Source organism: Bufo bufo, chromosome 3 (assembly GCF_905171765.1).
Source record: "Bufo bufo chromosome 3, aBufBuf1.1, whole genome shotgun sequence".
Lineage (NCBI taxonomy): Eukaryota > Metazoa > Chordata > Amphibia > Anura > Bufonidae > Bufo > Bufo bufo.
In genome coordinates, this window is record NC_053391.1 from 117,689,522 (window position 1) to 117,710,280 (window position 20,759).

Below are 20,759 nucleotides of genomic sequence, written 5' to 3' on the forward strand. Positions count from 1 at the left end.
AACCATATGGAGATTTTTTGCAGAACTACGGAAACGGAAACACAATGAAAACAAAAAAGGGAACAACCGATCTGTTAAAAACGGACCGCAAAATACTGAAAAAGCCATACGGTTGTGTGCAAGAGGCCTAACTCCACAGATGTTGCAATCGGAGTTGATTGCGGCATCTAAAGGATTAGATGACGGGGTTCGACTCGATCGCCATTCCCCATCATTGCGGCCAGGTGACTGCTGTATTATACAGCCAGCACCCGCCTCATATGGAGCAGGCTCACCTCAGCAGCTCGCTCCATACATTACCTCAACCACCGTGACATACTGGTGCGTCACGGCGGTTGAAGGGGTTAAGTCTGCTACTCAGTCATGAATTGGCTGAGTTAGCAGTCCAATTCACTTCCAGTGTGTCAAGCCAGAGACCAGGAAATAAAGAAGAGTCGGGATCGGTGGAGGGGCCAAACAGCTTTAATTCCTCATGTAATGTGGTCTGTGGCCTTTTTTTTTCAACACTCTAGGCATGGTGTTTTTTCTGGTCTTTCCACGGTGTTTACCCTTCTAAGGGACTTGAACAATGCCATGAAAACATGTTACAAACATAAGGGGGGAAAAATGCCACAAATGGTGGTTGTAAAAAAAAAATATATGAAAAATGCTTAACATTCATGGCACTTTTCACAAGCTTTCAAAATGGCTGAAAAAATCAGTGTGTGAAAGAGCCTCAGTGGAGAGGTTTATTTGAGAAGTCACTGTTGAGTTCTGTAGTCTTCCTATATTGATTACTTAGCTGATGCCTCTATCTTCCTTTATGTTTTACCTCTCTCATAGGAGTTGACACTCATAATGGAGACTCAGTCTTTGGAGCAGCAAATCCAAAGTGTGGAGCGCAACGTCACTTTCCTAAAAAAGGAACAACTAGATATGTTGCATGATCTTCACCAGGAGATTCTTTGTTTGCAGAAGCGCTGTACAGGTAAGCTGATGCTGATTTTTTTTTTTTCCAAGCAGTTTTTACTCATTGCTCTGCAACCTGTATCACTTAAGCTGTTGCACAACTCCCAGCAGAACCAGAACATTAAAGTTTTTTTTTGAGTTTTTAATATTGATCACTGTACCTATTCTCAAGATAGGTCATCAATATCAGATCAGCAGGAATCCGACTCCCTATTCTGATGATCAGCTGTTTGAAGAGACCTTGGCAGTCTGGTGAGCACCGCGTCCTCCTTGCAGCTTACCAAGCACAGTGCCATTCATTAGCAGGGGTGCACCACCAATGAGGCCAGGTGAGGCGATCGCCTCAGGCAGCCCCAGGTAGGGGGGAGAGGAGGCATCCAAAGGGCCATGGGCTGAAAGGGTTAGGTTAAGAAAATGTCATTGAGAAGGGAGGTGCTGTTTCAATTTTCGCTTAAGGCAGCATAAGAGCTAGGTGCACCACTGTTCATTAGATACTGGCTGTGCTCGGTATTGCAGCTCGGCCCCATTCACTTGAATGGAACTGAGCAATCTGTGCCTAGGTCATGTGAACAATAAACATGATGTCGATGGCCTTGGAAGAGGCCGCAGTGATCAAGGGGGACGTCAGCCTCTTCAAACAGCTGACCGGCGGTGGTGCCGGTAGTCAGACCCCCACCAATCAGATACTGATGACCTATCCTGAGGATAGGCCATTAATTTCAAAAACTCAGACAACCCCCTTTGTATTCACAAAAGCCATCTCTGGGCATTAAGGTCCTGAAGGTTCACACAGTATCCCACAAAGGGTTAATAGGTCAGTGTGGTCATTACTCTTCTACCTTGTCTGGCAGTGATGTGGCACTTTAGAGAATTTATGATTCAACTTGGGACAACTGCTGATGGTATGACACCTGCTGGATCCCTTACATTGTGCTTTGCATTATGCTGATATAGCAGCTGCTACAGGATCCACCACCTGAAGGTACCTGGCCAATGACCTGGTCAAATAGACCATGAAATGTCTACATGAAGCTGTACACCAGAGCATGGAAATGAAATGTGCGCTCTTTGTGTGGCTAGAGCAAGGGTCCTGCTAAATACAGAAGAGTGCTTTTCTGAAATATGTGCAAAAGTGGATAAAGGAGACTTCCTTTTAGAGAAACAAAGTGTCACGCCCTGCCCTGTGAGAGGCCTGAGAAGATCTGACAGACTTGCTACACGTGAGTCTATCTGACAGATTGTTCTGTTTCTCTTTGTTGTGGTTTTGGGCAGGATCCCACCTCCCCACAGGTTCTGCTCATTAGCTATTTAGTGGTGCTATTTATACCCGCCTCTCACTATAGCCCTTGCGGTTTATATTTGCTTCTGGAGTTATCTGCTGGTGTTTGGTGGATCTCCTGCTCCCTGTCCGTCTTAAGCTAAGTCCTATTCCTTCCCTTTTGTTGTGTGTTTTGTCTAGGCCTCAGGAAGACGCTGGTTCCTGCACCAAGCGATAGGAACTGGTTGTCTTATCTCCAGCTTCCTAGCTGAGGGTTTGTTTCAATTTCAGCTAGGCTTAGGTTCCAGCCCATGAGCACTTCCACCTTTAGGATTTGCTCATGTTGTCACTGTCAGCAGTGACTCAGGGATTGTCAGGTGGTGATCTTTCCCTGTTCCCTAGCTTTGGGACCTAGCCTGGTGTTTTGTTGCTTTTGTTGCATTTGGTTTGCTTCCCTTCCCTCACCTACCGTGACATTATAAACCGCCCATACCGTTTTTTTTTCTTTGCTCTGTGCAAATTGGAAGCTGTTGATGCACTGGTGGATCGCATGCATGGATTTTCTTTGGAGGTTGCTGACCTCCGCAATTCGGTTGCACTGTGTCAGAGATCCCTGGCGTCTGGGGCCGTCTTGAACCTAAGGTCACTTTGTTCGGTTCAGGGAATCTTGTAGATTGTATTTTCATCTACGTCCGATCTCATCTGGAGACGAAAATCAAAAAGTGAGGATTATCATTTCTCTGCTAAAGGCCTCATGCACACGACCGTTGTTGTGTTCCGTGTCCGTTGTTCCGTTTTCTGTGATTTTCTGCGGACCCATTGACTTTCAATGGGTCAGTTGAAAACTCGGAAAATGCACCGTTTGTCATCCGCGTCCGTGATCCGTGTTTCCAGTCCGTCAAAAAAATATGACCTGTCCTATTTTTTTCACGGACAATGGTTTGCGGATCCATTCAAGTCAATGGGTCCGTGAAAAAACACGGAGGCACACAAGATTGTCATCCGCGTCCGTGATCCATGTCTGTTTTTTTCCTATCATTTTCAAGGCAAACTTGACTTAGAATTTTTTTCACTTTTCATGTCTGGTGATCCTCCAAAAATCAAGGAAGGCACACGGAAACAAAAACGGAAACGGATCAACGGAACCCCGTTTTGCGGACCGTGAAAAAATACTGTTGTGTGCATGAGGCCAAAAGGTGATGCTCAGTCTTGGGCCTTTTCTCTGCTGATCGGTTTTGAGTCCCTCCGGTCGGTGGATGAATTTTTCAGAGTGCTGGGCCTGATTTATGATGATCCAGACCGGGTGTAATGACCGGCGTCACGCACAGGGAGGGAAAAGGGAAAGCCCTGCCCAAGGGAGAGGGAAAGGTGGTGACCCCTGACTCACCTTGCGGCTGGCACCTGACTGCCCTGACGTCCCTAGACGGGTTCCTCACCCATGCGGCGATCACGTGCCTAAACCCTGGCTTTCCCTAAAATGAGCCCTAGATAGTGAACGGGCCGGTGGGATCGCTAGTCCGCACTACTGACACTAAGAGGGAAACACCAGGGAGAGGACAGACAATACAGACAAACACATACACCCAGGTGGGCGACCACAGCAGACCACAAAAGGTCCAACAGGGATCCGGAGGGTAACGTTCTGGACCAACAAACAGCCCTATCTTACATAGAGCGCGCAGCCAACTGCTGCGACTTCCTGACCCCGGGTATAACGGAGTCAGGCGTGGGTCTTGACACCCTCGTGACAGTACCCCCCTCTCTACGAGGGGCCTCCAGACACTCAGGACCAGGTCTCTCAGGATGAGAGGCATGAAAAGCCCGAACTAGCCTGTCGGCGTTTACCTCAGACGCAGGAACCCACATTCTTTCCTCGGGACCGTAACCTCTCCAATGCACCAGATATTGAAGAGAGCGGCGGACCCGACGAGAATTAACAATTTTGGATATCTGAAACTCTAGATTACCATCCACAACAACAGGAGGGGGTGGCAGCGGTGACGGTTCTAGAGGTGGAACATATTTTTTGAGTAACGACTTATAAAAGACGTTATGGATTTTAAAAGTCTGAGGTAGCTCCAGGCGAAAAGCCACGGGGTTGATGATGGCTACAATTTTGTAAGGGCCAATGAACCTAGGACCCAGTTTCCATGAGGGAACCTTTAATTTAATATTCCTAGTAGACAACCACACAGTCATTCACTCCTAGGTCTGGACCTGGCGACCGTCTCTTATCAGCCATGCATTTGTATTTACCTCCCATATTTTTCAAGTTAGCTTGCACCTTCTGCCATACCGATGAAAGAGATGACGAAAACCGTTCCTCTTCGGGAACCCCAGAAGACCCCCCCCTCTTTGAAAGTACAGAATTGGGGATGAAAACCATATGCACCAAGAAATGGTGACTTGCCAGTGGATTCCTGATGACGATTATTTATGGCAAACTCAGCTAACGGTAAATATGATGACCACAACTCTTGGTTTCCAGACGCAAAACATCTTAGATATGTCTCCAGGTTTTGGTTGGTACGCTCAGTCTGTCCATTCGACTGAGGATGGAAAGCTGAGGAAAAGGACAAGTGTACCCCCAAACGGGAACAAAAAGCTTTCCAAAATTTAGAAATAAACTGGGTACCCCGATCCGAAACAACATCGGAAGGGACCCCGTGAAGCTTCACGATTTCACTGACGAATACCTGAGCAAGAGTCTTAGCATTAGGTAGTGCGGGTAACGCAATGAAGTGCACCATTTTGCTAAACCTGTCCACTACTACCAAAATAACTGTTTTACCCGCAGACAAAAGTAAGTCAGTGATAAAATCCATTGACAGATGTGTCCATGGTCTATTGGGAATGACGAGTGGTAATAGAGACCCTGCAGGACGTGTATGTGAAACTTTTGCGCGCGCTCAGGTAGAACAAGAAGACACAAAATCCAATACATCCTGACGCAACCTTGGCCACCAAAAACGACGAGACAATAGCTCCAAGGTTGCTTTACTACCCAGCAAGTGCCGAATTATGATGTTCCTTTAATAGTTCGAAACGCAGGTTCAACGGTACAAACAATAAAAGGCTGAGAGACATCAGGTTGGACTAGTACAGGTGCCGAGGTAAACCTCTCTTTTAGAGAGGAAAAAGCCACTTTAGCGGCGTCAGACCATTTAGAAAAATCAGTCCCCTTCCTAGTCATGTCAGTAAGGGGTTTTACAATAACTGAATAATTTTTAATGAATTTCCTATAGAAATTCGCGAAGCCCAAGAACCGTTGCAGTGCTTTGAGGTTCTCAGGAAGATCCCAATCTAAAATTGCCAGGACCTTCCTAGGATCCATACTGAAACCTGAAGCAGATAAAAAATAACCTAGGAATTGTATCTCCTGAACGGCGAAGACACATTTTTCAATTTTAGCATATAATTTATTCGTCCGTAGGACCTGCAGTACTTGTCTGACATGCACCTCATGTGTTCTCAGATCAGACGAATAAATTAAAATATCATCTAGGTATATCACCACAAACCTGCCGATTAGATGACTAAAAATGTCATTAACGAAATGTTGAAAGACGGCAGGAGCATTGGTCAGACCGAACGGCATAACTAGATTTTCATAATGCCCCTCAGTGGTGTTAAAAGCTGTCTTCCACTCATCCCCCTCCTTGATACGAATCAGATTGTAGGCCCCCCTAAGATCAAGTTTGGAGAACCACCTAGCACCCGCAATCTGATTAAACAGGTCAGGAATGAGAGGAAGAGGGTATGGGTCTCGGATGGTTATCCGATTTAATTCGCGAAAATCTAGGCAAGGACGCAGGCCCCCATCTTTCTTTTTAACGAAGAAAAACCCTGCAGCCACGGGTGAAGAAGAGGGTCTGATGTGTCCCTTAGCCAAGCTCTCGGAGATATAATCTTTCATGGCTTGTCTCTCTGGACCCGAAAGATTATATAACCTGGTCTTGGGTAATTTTGCGCCGGGAATAAGGTTAACCGGGCAATCATAAGGACGGTGAGGTGGTAACTTCTGACAACCCTTTTCAGAAAAAACGTCCTCAAAGTCCGAAATAAATGTAGGTAGGGTAGTTATGGAGGCGACTAAGCAATTGCTATTTAAGCAATTTTCTCTGCAATGCTCACTCCACTCCGATATCTCCCTGGTCTGCTAATCTACCACTGGATTGTGCGCTACCAACCAGGGAAGGCCCAGCACTACCGGAGTGGGAAGCCCCTCCAGAACATAACATGAAAGCATCTCGTTATGGTGGTCCCCTACCCGAAGGTGTAAATTATGAACAATGTGGGTGAGGTTTCTCTGAGACAGAGGAGCAGAATCAATAGCGAATATGGGAATAGGTCTCTGTAGCGTACAGAGAGACAAACCCATAGTGCGGGCAAAATGGGCATCTATCAAATTTACCCCTGCTCCACTGTCTAGAAAGAAAGAAATAGTCTCCGTCTTAACACCAAAAACAATAACCGCTGGCAACACAAATTGTGACGTACGTATGGAGGAAACATATACCCCCCGGCTGACATCCTCCACACAGCCTGGGGTTAGTAGTTTTCCGACGGTCTTTTGTTTCTGAGGAAAGAAGGACACACATTAATGAAATGACCCCTCTCCCCACAAAAAAAACAAACCCCACGCCTACGGCGAGCCTCAGGAGGACGGACCTGACGAGTAGTTCCTCCTAGCTGCATAGGCTCGTCTAAGTCCGTACCGACTAACTGCTGCTTGGGAGGGGTTACCAATTGCTCCGGTTTTTTCAACCTGTCCCTAAGGCGTCTATCTATTCGGATAGAAAGGGACATACCCGCATCAAGGGAAAAGGGGGTCTCATATAATGCAAGCGCATCCTTAACCCTTTCGGATAACCCAGAGCAGAACTGACTCCTGAGAGCCGGGTCGTTCCATTGGGTATCCGTAGCCCACCTACGGAAGTCAGAGCAATACTCCTCTACCGGCCGCTCTCCTTGTAGGAGTCTCCGTAATCTTGATTCAGCCAGTGCGACTCGGTCAGGGTCGTCATATATGAGCACCAAGGCCCCGAAAAACTCATCCACTGACCGAAGAGCCTGGGAATCAGTGGGTAAAGAGAACGCCCAGGACTGCGGGTCCCCCTGCAGCAGGGAAATAACAACCCCCACCCGCTGTTCTTCATTACCAGAGGAGTAAGGGTACAGTTTAAAATATAATTTACAGGCCTCACGGAATGTCAAAAACTTGTCCCTTCCCCCAGAAAATCTGTCAGGGACAGGGACCTTGGGTTCCGCAACAACCTGGTTACCAGTAGCAACCGCTGGGCTTGCGGTCAGTTGTAATTGCTGCTGTTGCTGGAGGACCGACGCCTTCAATCCTGCCACCTCCAAAGACAGGCCATGAAATTGTTTGGATAGAGCAGCAATTGGATCCATACTGGATTCTAAGTAGGTAAAAAAAAAACACAAAATAAGGGCCAGATATAATGTAATGACCGGCGTCACGCACAGGGAGGGAAAAGGGAAAGCCCTGCCCAAGGGAGAGGGAAAGGTGTTGACCCCTGACTCACCTTGCGGCTGGCACCTGACTGCCCTGACGTCCCTAGACGGGTTCCTCACCCGTGCGGCGATCACGTGCCTAAACCCTGGCTTTCCCTAAAATGAGCCCTAGATAGTGAACGGGCCGGTGGGATCACTAGTCCGCACCACTGACACTAAGAGGGAAACACCAGGGAGAGGACAGACAATACAGACAAACACATACACCCAGGTGGGCAACCACAGCAGACCACAAAGGTCCAACAGGGATCCGGAGGGTAACGTTCTGGACCAACAACCAGAGAACGCAGGAACACAGCTCCAGAAGGTCAGTATAGAAGTCCAGGCAGGAAGAACTATATCTGGCAACCAGAGAAGTGTGAGAGGGGAACATAAGGAGGTTGGGAGTGCTGGACAAGGAACAGCTGAGGAGAAAGAGCTACGGATCCCTGAGTGAGCCAAAAAGGGTTGCAAAGCAAACCCAGAAAGCTACCATAAGGAAACAGCCCTATCTTACATAGAGCGCGCAGCCAACCGCTGCGACTTCCTGACCCCGGGTATAACGGAGTCAGGCGTGGGTCTTGACACCCTCGTGACACCGGGTCTCTCAGGCCGAATCTAAGCTGCGTAGCTTGAGTCAGGGAGAACGTTCTGCTGAGTCATATTGTGCTAAATTTAGAAGATGTGGACTGACTCGGAGTGGAATGACCCAGCACTCCGTAGTCAGTTCTGTCAGGGGCTGTCTGAGAGACTAAAAGACGACCTTACATTTAATGAAAACCTTGATTCTTTGGAGGCGGCCATGTCCCTAGCCGTACGGATTGATAGACGCCTGAGGGAGAGGTGCAAGGTTCCCCTCAACCATGATGTGCTATCATGTGAGGAAACTGTCCCTCCTGTCCCTCAGGGCACAGTGAAACTTGAACCTGTGCCTGGGGATGAGCCTATGCAGTTAGGTCATGTCTCTTCTTGTCCTGGTAATAGGAACTCTAGAGGTCAGAGAAGATTCTGTTTCTTCTGTGGTAAAGAAGGACATTTCATTAATGTGTGTGTAGTGTACGGGGACTGTAATGCCCGTCACTACAGAAGGGTCACTTGTGTGCTGTCGTCCCCCTTATTTATGGGGAAGTTGGTATAAGTCATCTTTATAAAATGTAATGTAATGTAATGCTATGTATGTCCCTGTTGCTGTAAAATGTGCATGTACAGGCCTGCTAGGGGTGTCATTCCAGCTCTTAGTCACTAGAGGGAGCTAGGGAGCCCTAGTTTATATAAGGCCCAGTCAGGGAAAGGAAAGTTAGTTGTAGTTGGAGTCTGAAGTCTGTAGTCTAGTCTGACCAGAGATTAGACTATGTCAGAGTCAAGTCCAGGCCTGAAGCCTGTGGACCAGGAGAGGGTAATGCAGTCCCTATAACCGGGTTCCAGATCCAAGGAAAAGGTTCCCCTCCTGAATCTATATATGCAGAAGCAGGAACACCACAGCTAATCAGCCTGAGGACACTGAGGGAGTTCAGAAGTTTCTAGAGCCTGAGGAAGCTGAGAGAGAGACAGAGGCAAGTCAAGAAAAGCAAGAGGTACTCAAGACAACAGAGGAGGTACTTGATAGAGATAAAACCAAGGATATACGCCAGAGCTACAGTAGGTGTTTCTGACATTGTGTTTTTAGCACGACAGCGTCGCGCTGATACTCGGCGACATGGTGCCGAGATCTCGCACTCACTGGGATAGTGACAGCACATCCCAGCAAGCGCGTCATAGAAGCGACGGGAGATCCGACTTGGATTCCCGCCAATTCTACACGTGTGCGGCGTTTGTTATGAATCCTGAGGGGGAAGTCCCCGCCGGATTTTAAATAAAAATCCGGCCTGGGTCCCGCCCTCAGGAGCATACCGGGCCCTTAGGTCTGTTATGGGTTGTAAGGAGAGCCCCCCCCTACGCCGAAAAAAACGGCGTAGGGGGTCCCCCTACAATCCATACCAGACCCGTATCCAAAGCACGCTACCCGGCCAGCCAGGAAGGGAGTGGGGACGAGCGAGCGCCCCCCCCCCTCCTGAGCCGTACCAGGCTGCATGCCCTCAACATGGGGGGTTGGGTGCTCTGGGGCAGGGGGCGCACTGCGGCCCCCCCACCTCAGAGCACCCTGTCCCCATGTTGATGAGGACAGGGCCCCTTCCCGACAACCCTGGCCGTTGGTTGTCGGGGTATGCGGGCGGGAGGCTTATCGGAATCTGGGAGCCCCCTTTAATAAGGGGGCCCCCAGATACCGGCCCCCCACCCTAAGTGAATGAGTATGGGGTACATCGTACCCCTACCCATTCACCTGCAAGAAAAGTGGTAAAAACACAAATAAACCACACAGTGTATTAAAATATTTTATTTTTCTGCTCCGGAGGCCGCCCCCTGTCTTCTTTATTAGCTCTTTTACCAGGGGGGGCTCTTCTTCTTCCGATATCCCGACGGGTCTTCTCCGCTATCCGGGGGGTCTTCTCAACTCTCCGGGGTTCTCCTTCTGTCTTCTCCTTCTGTCTTGTTGTCTCCTTCTGTCTTCTGTCTCCGGGGTTCTCCTTCTGTCTTCTCCGCTATCCGGGGGGGTCTTCTCAACTCTCCGGGGTTCTCCTTCTGTCTTCTCCTTCTGTCTTGTTGTCTCCTTCTGTCTTCTCCTTCTGTCTTGTTGTCTCCTTCTGTCTTCTGTCTCCGGGGTTCTCCTTCTGTTTTCGCCTCTCTCTGTTGTTGACTCGGCGCACCCCGGTTCTTCGTCTCGCGAGACTCGGCGCACCCCGATTCTTCGTCTCGCGAGACGTCTCGCGAGACGAAGAATCGGGGTGCGCCGAGTCTCGCGAGACGAAGAACCGGGGTGCGCCGAGTCAACAACAGAGAGAGGCGAAAACAGAAGGAGAACCCCGGAGACAGAAGACAGAAGGAGACAACAAGACAGAAGGAGAAGACAGAAGGAGACAACAAGACAGAAGGAGAAGACAGAAGGAGAACCCCGGAGAGTTGAGAAGACCCCTCCGGATAGCGGAGAAGACAGAAGGAGAACCCCGGAGACAGAAGACAGAAGGAGACAACAAGACAGAAGGAGAAGACAGAAGGAGAACCCCGGAGAGTTGAGAAGACCCCCCGGATAGCGGAGAAGACCCGTCGGGATATCGGAAGAAGAAGAGCCCCCCCCTGGTAAAAGAGCTAATAAAGAAGACAGGGGGCGGCCTCCGGAGCAGAAAAATAAAATATTTTAATACACTGTGTGGTTTATTTGTGTTTTTACCACTTTTCTTGCAGGTGAATGGGTAGGGGTACGATGTACCCCATACTCATTCACTTAGGGTGGGGGGCCGGTATCTGGGGGCCCCCTTATTAAAGGGGGCTCCCAGATTCCGATAAGCCTCCCGCCCGCATACCCCGACAACCAACGGCCAGGGTTGTCGGGAAGGGGCCCTGTCCTCATCAACATGGGGACAGGGTGCTCTGAGGTGGGGAGGCCGCAGTGCGCCCCCTGCCCCAGAGCACCCAACCCCCCATGTTGAGGGCATGCAGCCTGGTACGGCTCAGGAGGGGGGGGGGGGCGCTCGCTCGTCCCCACTCCCTTCCTGGCTGGCCGGGTAGCGTGCTTTGGATACGGGTCTGGTATGGATTGTAGGGGGACCCCCTATGCCGTTTTTTTCGGCGTAGGGGGGGCTCTCCTTACAACCCATAACAGACCTAAGGGCCCGGTATGCTCCTGAGGGCGGGACCCAGGCCGGATTTTTATTTAAAATCCGGCGGGGACTTCCCCCTCAGGATTCATAACAAACGCCGCACACGTGTAGAATTGGCGGGAATCCAAGTCGGATCTCCCGTCGCTTCTATGACGGCTCTGTCTCCATCGCGGCAAGCCAGCTCGGCGCTGGCTCCCGCGATGGGGCTCGTATGTGCTCAATCTCGCCGAGAAATACAGCGAGATTGACACAAAATCGGGTTCACCTACTGTAGGGCATTGGACCTTGGTGAAGAGTTTCTATGTTCCAGGATCAGTCAGGAATAGAGTGCAAGCTGCCTGTACTCCAAGTCCTGTGTTTAACACTCTAAAGTCACCTTGCTATATATATATATATTGCCTGCATCAACTGTATTGAAAATCAACTGTCTTCAAAGGAACTGCGCTTCCGTCAATGTCCCTATATGATGACTACTAAAGTTTGAGTTCTGTTTTAACATCACGTGGTTCCTCAGTTATTCCTGCTATCAGCAAACGGCGTGCCACCGTTTAATTGGCACTGGCGTCACGACCATTACTTATCATCACCTGCCCTTGCAGAGAGTCAGCTGTCTCAGGTTAGTGTCACAATTGCACTACAACACCCAGGAACATTTTTAAACCTAACTTGAGTACGCTGCATGTGTCCTTTTAGGAAGTCTCAAAGTGGAAAAGAAAAAAAAGGGGGCTTCTTGCCAATAAAACGAGTTCCATTACCCTTGGTAGCATGAATGGGGGATCAGAAAAGGTATATTTGTATTCTACCTGCAGTACCCGATTTCTCCTGCCTGCCATGGTGGCTCTAGACTCTAAAAATGTTGAGTTAGAAGTATTTGTTGACAGTGGTGCAGGGGTTAACCTTGTTAATTATCAATTTGTTAAGAGTCATGGTTTTATAACAAGCGCATTAAGCAAAGGGATATCAGTGTTTGCTATTGATTCCGCTCCTCTCTCACAAAAGTATCTAACTCATATTGTGCAGGATAATCATTTGAGGGTGGGTGATTCTCATGTTTAGTCCATTTCTTGTTTTGTACTAAAAGGTTTGTCTGCTCCTCTGGTACTGGGTTTACCATGGTTGATCAAACATAATGCTACCATTGATTGGCAAACTAGACAAATCAGTAATTGTAGTGATTTTTGTATGGACAACTGTCTCGGCGCATCTATTTCTGTGGTATCCACTAAGGTGTTACCTTTGTTTCTTTCTGATTTTGCTGACGTATTCTCTGAGGGTGGAGATCAGGAGTTGCTCCCTCACCAAGAGTATGATTGTCCGATCAATCATATTCCCGGAGCTAAATTGCCAAAATCTTGGCTATATAATCTTTCCCAACTTGAAAGAGTAGCTATGCGGGAGTATATTGCCGAGAGTTTGACAAAAGGTCATATTAGACCATCTAAGTCACCTATGGCAGCTGGCTTCTTTTTTGTTAAAAAAAAAAAAAAAAGACGGGACCCTTAGAACCATGTCTAGATTTCCAGGAACTGAATCTCATTACTGTTCGTGATCCTTATCCTCTTCCCTTGATCCCGGATTTATTTGATCAGATTGTCGGAGCCAAGGTGTTTTCCAAGTTGGATTTAAGAGGGGCTTATAATCTGATAAGAATCAGGGAAGGGTATGAATGGAAGACTGCCTTCAATACCCCGGAGGGCCACTTCGAGAACCTGGTCATGCCCTTTGGTTTGACTTATGCCCCGGCAGTCTTCCAGCACTTTATCAATGACATTTTTCCTCATTTGATGGGGAGGTTTGTTGTTATTTACCTCGATGACATACCAATTTACTCACCCGATGTGGAGACTCATCCGGATCATTTAAGACAAGCATTATCGATCCTTCGGGAGAATAAATTGTATGCAAAGTTGGAGAAATGTGTGTTTGCTGCCCAGGAGCTGCAGTTTCTGGGTTACTTACTTTCTGCCTCGGGTTTTCGCATGGATCCTGAAAAGGTCCGTGTGGCACTGGAATCGGATCGGCCGGAGAATCAGAAAGCTCTGATGCAATTTTTGGGTTTTACTAATTACTACAGAAAATGTATCCTGAATTATTCCACTATTGTCATGCCTTTGACTGATATGACTAGGAAGGGTGTAGACTTCTCAGTCTGGTCGGAAGAAGCATTACAGGCTTTTTCTGCAATAAAGGAATGTTTTGCTTCCTCTCCCATTCTGATGCAACCCGAGGTGTCTCAACCCTTCATTGTGGAGGTTGACGCGTCAGAAGTGGGAGTCGGAGCAGTTTTGTCGCAGGGTCTCTCTCCTAGCAAATGGCGCCTGTGTTCTTTTTTTTTTCAAAGAAACTCTCTGCTGCAGAAAGAAATTATGATGTTGGAAATAGAGAGTTGCTGGCCATTAAATTGGCCTTTGAGGAATGGTGTCATTGGCTAGAAGGAGCAATTCCTCCGATTACGGTAATTACTGACCATAAGAATCTGGCTTACCTGCAATCAGCTAAGCGTCTGAACCCTAGGCAGGCCAGATGGTCATTGTTTTTTACCATATTTAATTTTGTGGTCACCTATCGCCCTGGGGTCAAAAACATCAAAGCGGATGCTTTGTCACGTAGCTTTCCTGGGGGAAGGGGGGGGATTCGAAAGGGTCCCGCTCCGATTTTGGCTGATGGGGTGGTGGTATCCGCTCTTTATCCCGAACTGGAGGCAGAAGTGTTGGGGGCTCAAGGTGAGGCAACTGATTCCTGTCCATTAGGGAAGTGGTTTGTTCCTTCTGAACTTCGACACAAGGTTTTTAAGGAACATCATGATACTGTCCTTGCGGGACACCCTGGGAGTAGATCCACAGTGGATCTTATTTCCTAGAGATTCTGGTGGCCAGGGTTACGTAAAAGTGTGGAGGGCTATGTAGCAGCTTGTGAGACCTGTGCACGTGCTAAGGTGGCTCACACTCGCCCTTCAGGATCGCTTCTTCCTTTGTCCATCCCGTCCGTGGACGCATTTGTCCATGGACTTCATCACGGATTTACCGAGTTCCTTTGGGAAAACTGTAAATTTTGGTGGTGGTGGACCGCTTCAGTAAGATGGCTCACTTTGTACCATTGTCAGGTCTGCCCAATGCTAAAACTCTTGCTCAGGTGTTTGTTGATAACATTGTTAAATTACACAGCATCCCCTCTAAGGTCGTGTCTGATAGGGGGACGCAATTTGTTTCCAGGTTTTGGAAGGCGTTTTGGTCTCGTCTGGGAATTCAGTTGTCTTTCTCTTCGGCTTTCCATCCTCAGTCGAATGGACAAACTGAGCGCACTAACCAGAACCTGGAGACTTATTTGAGGTGTTTTGTCACCGAGAATCAGGAAGAGTGGTCTTCGTTTTTGTCCTTGGCTGAGTTTGCCTTGAATAACCGTAGACAGGAGTCCACTGATAAATCAAAATTTTTTGGCGCATATGGTTTTCACCCAAAGTTTGGTACTTTTTCTGGGACTGAATCTTCTGGTATACCTGAAGAGGAGAGATTCTCTTCTTCATTGTCTTCTCTCTGGCGGAAGATTCAAACTAATTTGAAAAAAATGGGTGAAAGATATAAACGGATGGCTGACAATAGACGTATGACTAGTCCGGACCTGTGTGTAGGTGATTTGGTGTGGTTGTCCACTAAGAACATTAAGTGGAAAGTACCTTTTTGGAAGTTGGGCCCAAGATTTATTGGTCGTTACAAAATCTCGGCCATTGTTAATCCGGTTGCGTTTCGTCTAAAACTTCTGCAGGCCTGGAAGATCCATAATGTGTTTCACAGGTCTTTGTTGAAGAAGTACGTTGAACCTGCTGAACCATCTCCTTTGCCACCTCCTCCTGGTTTGATAGATGGTAATCTGGAGTTTCGCATCACCAAAATACTCAACTTGCATGTTCTTCGTGGCTCCCTTCAGTACCTTGTGCATTGGAGGTGATATGGCCCTGAGGAAAGAATGTGGGTTCCGGCTACTGATGTCAATGCTAGTCGCATTGTGAAGGCCTTTCACAGGGCACACCCGGATAAGGTTGGTCCTGGGTGACTGGAGGTCACCCGTAGAAGGGGGGGGTACTGTCACGCCCTGCCCTTTGAGAGGCCTGAGAAGATCTGACAGACTTGCTACACGTGAGTCTATCTGACAGATTGTTCTGTTTCTCTTTGTTGTTGTTTTGGGCAGGATCCCACCTCCCCACAGGTCCTGCTCATTAGCTATTTAGTGGTGCTATTTATACCCACCTCTCACTATAGCCCTTGCAGTTTATATTTGCTTCTGGAGTTCTCTGCTGGTGTTTGGTGGATCTCCTGCTCCCTGTCCGTCTTAAGCTAAGTCCTATTCCTTCCCTTTTGTTGTGTGTTTTGTCTAGGCCTCAGGAAGACGCTGGTTCCTGCACCAAGCGCTAGGAACCGGTTGTCTTATCTCCAGCTCCTTAGCTGAGGGTTTTTCAGTTTCAGCTAGGCTTAGGCTCCGACGCATGAGCACTTCAACCTTTAGGATTTGCTCATGTTGTCAGCAGTCAGGGAAAGATTGAGGGATTGTCAGGTGGTGACCTTTCCCTGTTCCCTAGCTTTGGGGCCTAGCCTGGTGTTTTGTTGCTTTTGTTGTATTTGGTTTGCTTCCCTTCCCTCACCTACCATGACACAAAGCTATTAAAATGATTCATTTTGCAAGAGTTGTATTTGTAGGTTACATAACCCAACTTAACTCCCTAGTGACCAGTCTGTTTTGGGCCTTACTGACCAAGTGCTTTATTTATTTATTAATTTATTTATTTATTTATTATTTTTCATTTTTCATCATCCCCTTCCAATTTTGTCTATGTAGCTGTATGAGGGCTTGTTTTTTTTTAATTTCACACTAGCGTTTTTCTTTTTGGTATTGAGTTCGTCACAGGGGCTCAATACCGGGAAAAAAATTATCAGTTTTATCCTAATTCATTCTGAATGGAGAGCATTCCATGACATGTAGGGGGACATTTTATTTTTCCAATTTTTTCCATTGAAAAACGTTGTCTTTTTTCAATTGAAAAACTGATTTCTTTAATTGTAATTTTTTAACTTTAATAAGTGGGGGTTTTTTTAAACTTTTTTTAAGCATTTAAAGGGATTCTGTCATAAAATTTTAGGCCTATAACCTAAACATATGGCCAGGTCCGTCCAAATAGCATGAATCCGAAACTGTACTTATTGTACATGTGCCTGTGGCTCTATTAGCACATAAAACAGGTTTTTATAACCTGTCATTCACCTATCTAAGGTGCCCAAAGGGACGTCACTTCATACTGGGTGCCCGGTTGCAGCCATCTCCGTCTGGTGCCTAGCGCCACCTACCCAGTTGAAATCGCCGCCTTTCTCACCTCAGCCCCGCCTCCGCAATCGTCCGGTCCCTCAGGTTATGCCTAGTGCGCACGCGCGGGATCTGGCAGAGGGACCGGACGATTGCGGAGGCAAGGCTGAGGTGAGGAAGGCTGCAATTTCAACTGGGAAGGCGGTGCTGGGCACCAGACGGAGATGGCTGCAGCCAACCACCCAGTATGAAGCGACGTCCCCTTGGGCACCTTAGGTAGGTGAATGACAGGTTATAAAAACCTGTTTTATGTGCTAATAGAGCCACAGGCACATTTAATAAGTACAGTTTCGGATTCATGCTATTTGGACGGACCTGGCCATATGTTTAGGTTATAGGCCTAAAATGTCATGACAGAATCCCTTTAATACTCCCACAAAGGGACTACAAAAGGCAATCTTTTGATTGCTTCGAAAGTACAATACACTTTTCCTTTAGTGTCACATGACCTGTGATGTCAGTTTGTCTTCCTGCTCTGATGATGTTTCGAGCACAAGCCTGGGGAGCAGATCTGCCATCTGCTGCTGTCTGCCCTGTGTCTCGCCTCCCACTGGATTCTTTAGGAAAGTTTAACCCCTTCTACCATCAGCAGCACAGACTCAGGGTTGGATGCTTTGCTGAGCAGCTGCAGGGCTTCCCCTTCTCCAGGCAGTGAAGAGACAAATGCTGTGCACACGATCTTCCCTCCTTACCATGCAACCACAGAGCTGACAAACTGGAGGAGTTCTGAAGAGCATCGCACAAGAAAAGGTAGGAGGAAGATCCTGTGTATAACAGCAATGTCATTCTACTGTACAGTTGGGACTTGTGTTCCTACACATACAAAATGAGTATCCCATCAGTAAAACATTTCACTCAGGGCAACAATTTTATGCACCACATGTGCTGAGCAGGGGGACGGGAAAGGCAGTCTTTGCTGACGCCCACAAATATTTGTTAGGAAAACCTCAGGGATTGTTGTTACTGCATGTAAACAAAGGGGCAGAACAGAACTAGGGAAATCAATAAATATATATATATTTGCCTAAAACTTGCTTAGTTTATGTATATAGTGCTGCCCATCAGATTTACAGTGGTGTGTTTTTATTTATTTTTTATAACTCAGACAGGTAACCTGCAACCAAAAGTTGTTAAGACTTTACTGCAGTGAGGGACACTGTTAAAGGGAACCTGTGACCTTGAAAATGAATTGTAAGCTGCAGGCAGCATGTTAAAGAGCAGGAGGAGCTGTGCAGACTGATATGTAGCTTTATGGCAAAAGATTCAGCATAACTTGCAATGTATTCATTTAAATTCCTATTAATTCTTGGCTTTGAATTTCAAGGAGACGGTCCTATCAGTGATTGACAGCTAGCTCTGTATACACAGACATATAGAGAAGGTTGTCAATCACTAATTGGACTGTCTTCTTGACTTCAAAGCTCAGAATGAGCAGGAGTTTAAATGAATAGATTACAAGTTTTACTGACTTCCCATAAGCGTGCAGCTTACATTGCATTTTCATGGTGACAGGTTCACTTTCAGACACCGTTCACACCTGGATAAGACCTGGGCAGCCATATCACTAAAACCCTGTATCCCTCAGTGGACATTATAGCCACCATTAAAAGAGTACTATTTCCCGTCATAGATTCTACTGGAAGAGAATTGAGAGAGAGAAGAGGGCCATAACTCCCATCCTTGCCTAAATCCATGCATCGTTATCTGGAAGTACTGTAGAGTGGCTGTTATTGGATGTACTACAACTCCTATTTTGCACTTCAGTAAAGAGAGACGTTTATTCTGCTACATCTGGCCTACTTACTGACTCCTGCACCAAACGCCATTGCACTCTACACGCTAAGCTTTGCACCCATACAAATATTTAACATCACAAGTAGGGATGCGCGAATCAACTTTTGCAAAAAACTTCATTGTAATACTGTACGGAGTGCGGTGCGGAACAGAGGTATGGATCGGAAGCCCACGGAAGCACTATGGAGTGCTTCCGTGGGTTTTCTGTCCGTGCCTCCGTACTGCAAAAAGGAAATGCATGCACTACTTTTTTGAGGTCTGATGCGGATCAAGTGAATGGGTCCTGTGTCTGCATACGGCGGCCCTACAGTCTGTGCCCCTGCATTGCGGACTGCAATTTGCGGTCCCCAGCACGGCATGGCCTGCACACGTTTGTGTGCATGAGCCCTTAAAGGTGTGAAACTTGTAGTTAATAAAACTTTTATTTAGGTATTGTGCTGTTTTGAGATGAGTTTATACTATATTTGGTAACTGTATATTGGTGTCATTTGAACACTTCATAGTGGCATTGTGTGCCACTGCTGCATTGGCACTTTACGGATTATTTATGGTTTTTGTTTATAGCATGAACTGAACAGAAGTGATGATTAGCCAATGTATTGCACAAATGCATTGGTTCTTACTGAAATCAAAGAAAATCGTATGTAAAATTTAATAAAATATTTTGCATTCAGTTTTGTGTAATATAGCAATCACAATTCATTACCATGGCAAAAATCACCATAGAATCTCATTCTTAACCTCTTAAGGCCGAATGCACACGGCCGTTGTTCACAGCTGTGAGCGGTCCGTGGAACCACGGGCTGGATTCCTGCTGAGAGCAGGAGCGCACGGCATCATTGGTTGCTATGACGCCGTGCGCTCCCTGCTGCCGCCACACTACAGTAATACACTGGTATGATCTATACAAGTGTATTACTGTACTGTGTCTGCAGCAGGGAGCGCACGGCGTCATAGCAACCAATGATGCCGTGCGCTCCTGCTCTCAGCAGGAATCCAGCCCGTGGTTCCACGGACCGCTCACAGCTGTTAACAACGGCCGTGTGCATTCGGCCTAAGGACTATTTTTTGAAAATCTGACCAGTGTCACTTTAAGTGATGATAACTTTAAAACGCTTTTACTTACCCAGGCCGTTCTGAGATAGTTTTTTCGTCACATATTGTACTTCATGACCATGCTAAAATTGGGTAAAACCAAATTTATCAAAAATGTGAAAAAATTTGCAAATTTCCAAGTTTCAATTTCTCTACTTCTATAATACATAGTAATACCTCCAAAAATAGTTATTACTTTACATTCCCCATATGTCTACTTCATGTTTGGATCATTTTGGGAATGATATTTTATTTTTTGGGGATGTTACAAGGCTTAGAAATTTAGAAGCAAATCTTGAAATTTTTCAGAAATTTTCAAAAACCCAATTTTTAGTAACCAGTTCAGGTCTGAAGTCACTTTGCGAGGCTTACATAATAGAAACCACCCAAAAATGACCCTATTCTATAAACTACACCCCTCAAGTTATTCAAAACTGATTTTACAAACTTTGTTAACCCTTTAGGTGTTCCACAAGAATTATTGGAAAATAGAGATACAATTTCAAAATTTCACTTTTTTGGCAGATTTTCCATTTTAATAATTTTTTTCCAGTTACAAAGCAAGGGTTAACAGCCAAACCAAACTCAATATTTATGGCCCTGATTCTATAGTTTACAGAAACACCCCATATGTGGTTGTAAACCGCTGTACGGCCACACGGCAGGGTGCAGAAGGAAAGAAATGCCATACGGTTTTTGGAAGGCAGGTTTTGCTGGACTGGTTTTTTAGACACCATGTCCCATTTGAAGCCCCCCTGATGCACCCCTAAAGTAGAAACTCCAAAAACGTGGCCCCATTTTAGAAACTACGGGATAGGGTGGCAGTATTGTTGGTATTAGTTTACGGTACATATGATTTTTGGTTGCTCTATATTACACTTTTTGTGAGGCAAGATAACAAGAAATAGCAGTTTTGGCACAGTTTTTATTTTTTGGTATTTACAACATCCATCTGACAGATTAGATCATGTGATATTTTTATAGCCTAGGTTGTTACGGATGCGGCGATACCTAATATGTATACTTTTTTTTATTTATGTAAGTTTTACACAATGATTTTATTTTTGAAGCAAAAAAAATCATGTTTTAGTGTTTCCATAGTC

The 20,759-nt window shown here is 46.6% G+C and overlaps 1 protein-coding gene across 1 annotated transcript in view; it reads left to right on the forward strand.

The window, feature by feature from the left end:
* The first annotated feature begins 837 nt into the window (after positions 1–837).
* CCDC92B (coiled-coil domain containing 92B) overlaps positions 838–20,759 on the forward strand; it is a 92,593-nt gene continuing 72,671 nt past the window's right edge. Inside the window, exon 1 of the mRNA XM_040421810.1 lies at positions 838–967. Within this exon, the coding sequence (XP_040277744.1) occupies positions 838–967 (130 nt within the window). The remainder of the gene's footprint in view (positions 968–20,759) is intronic.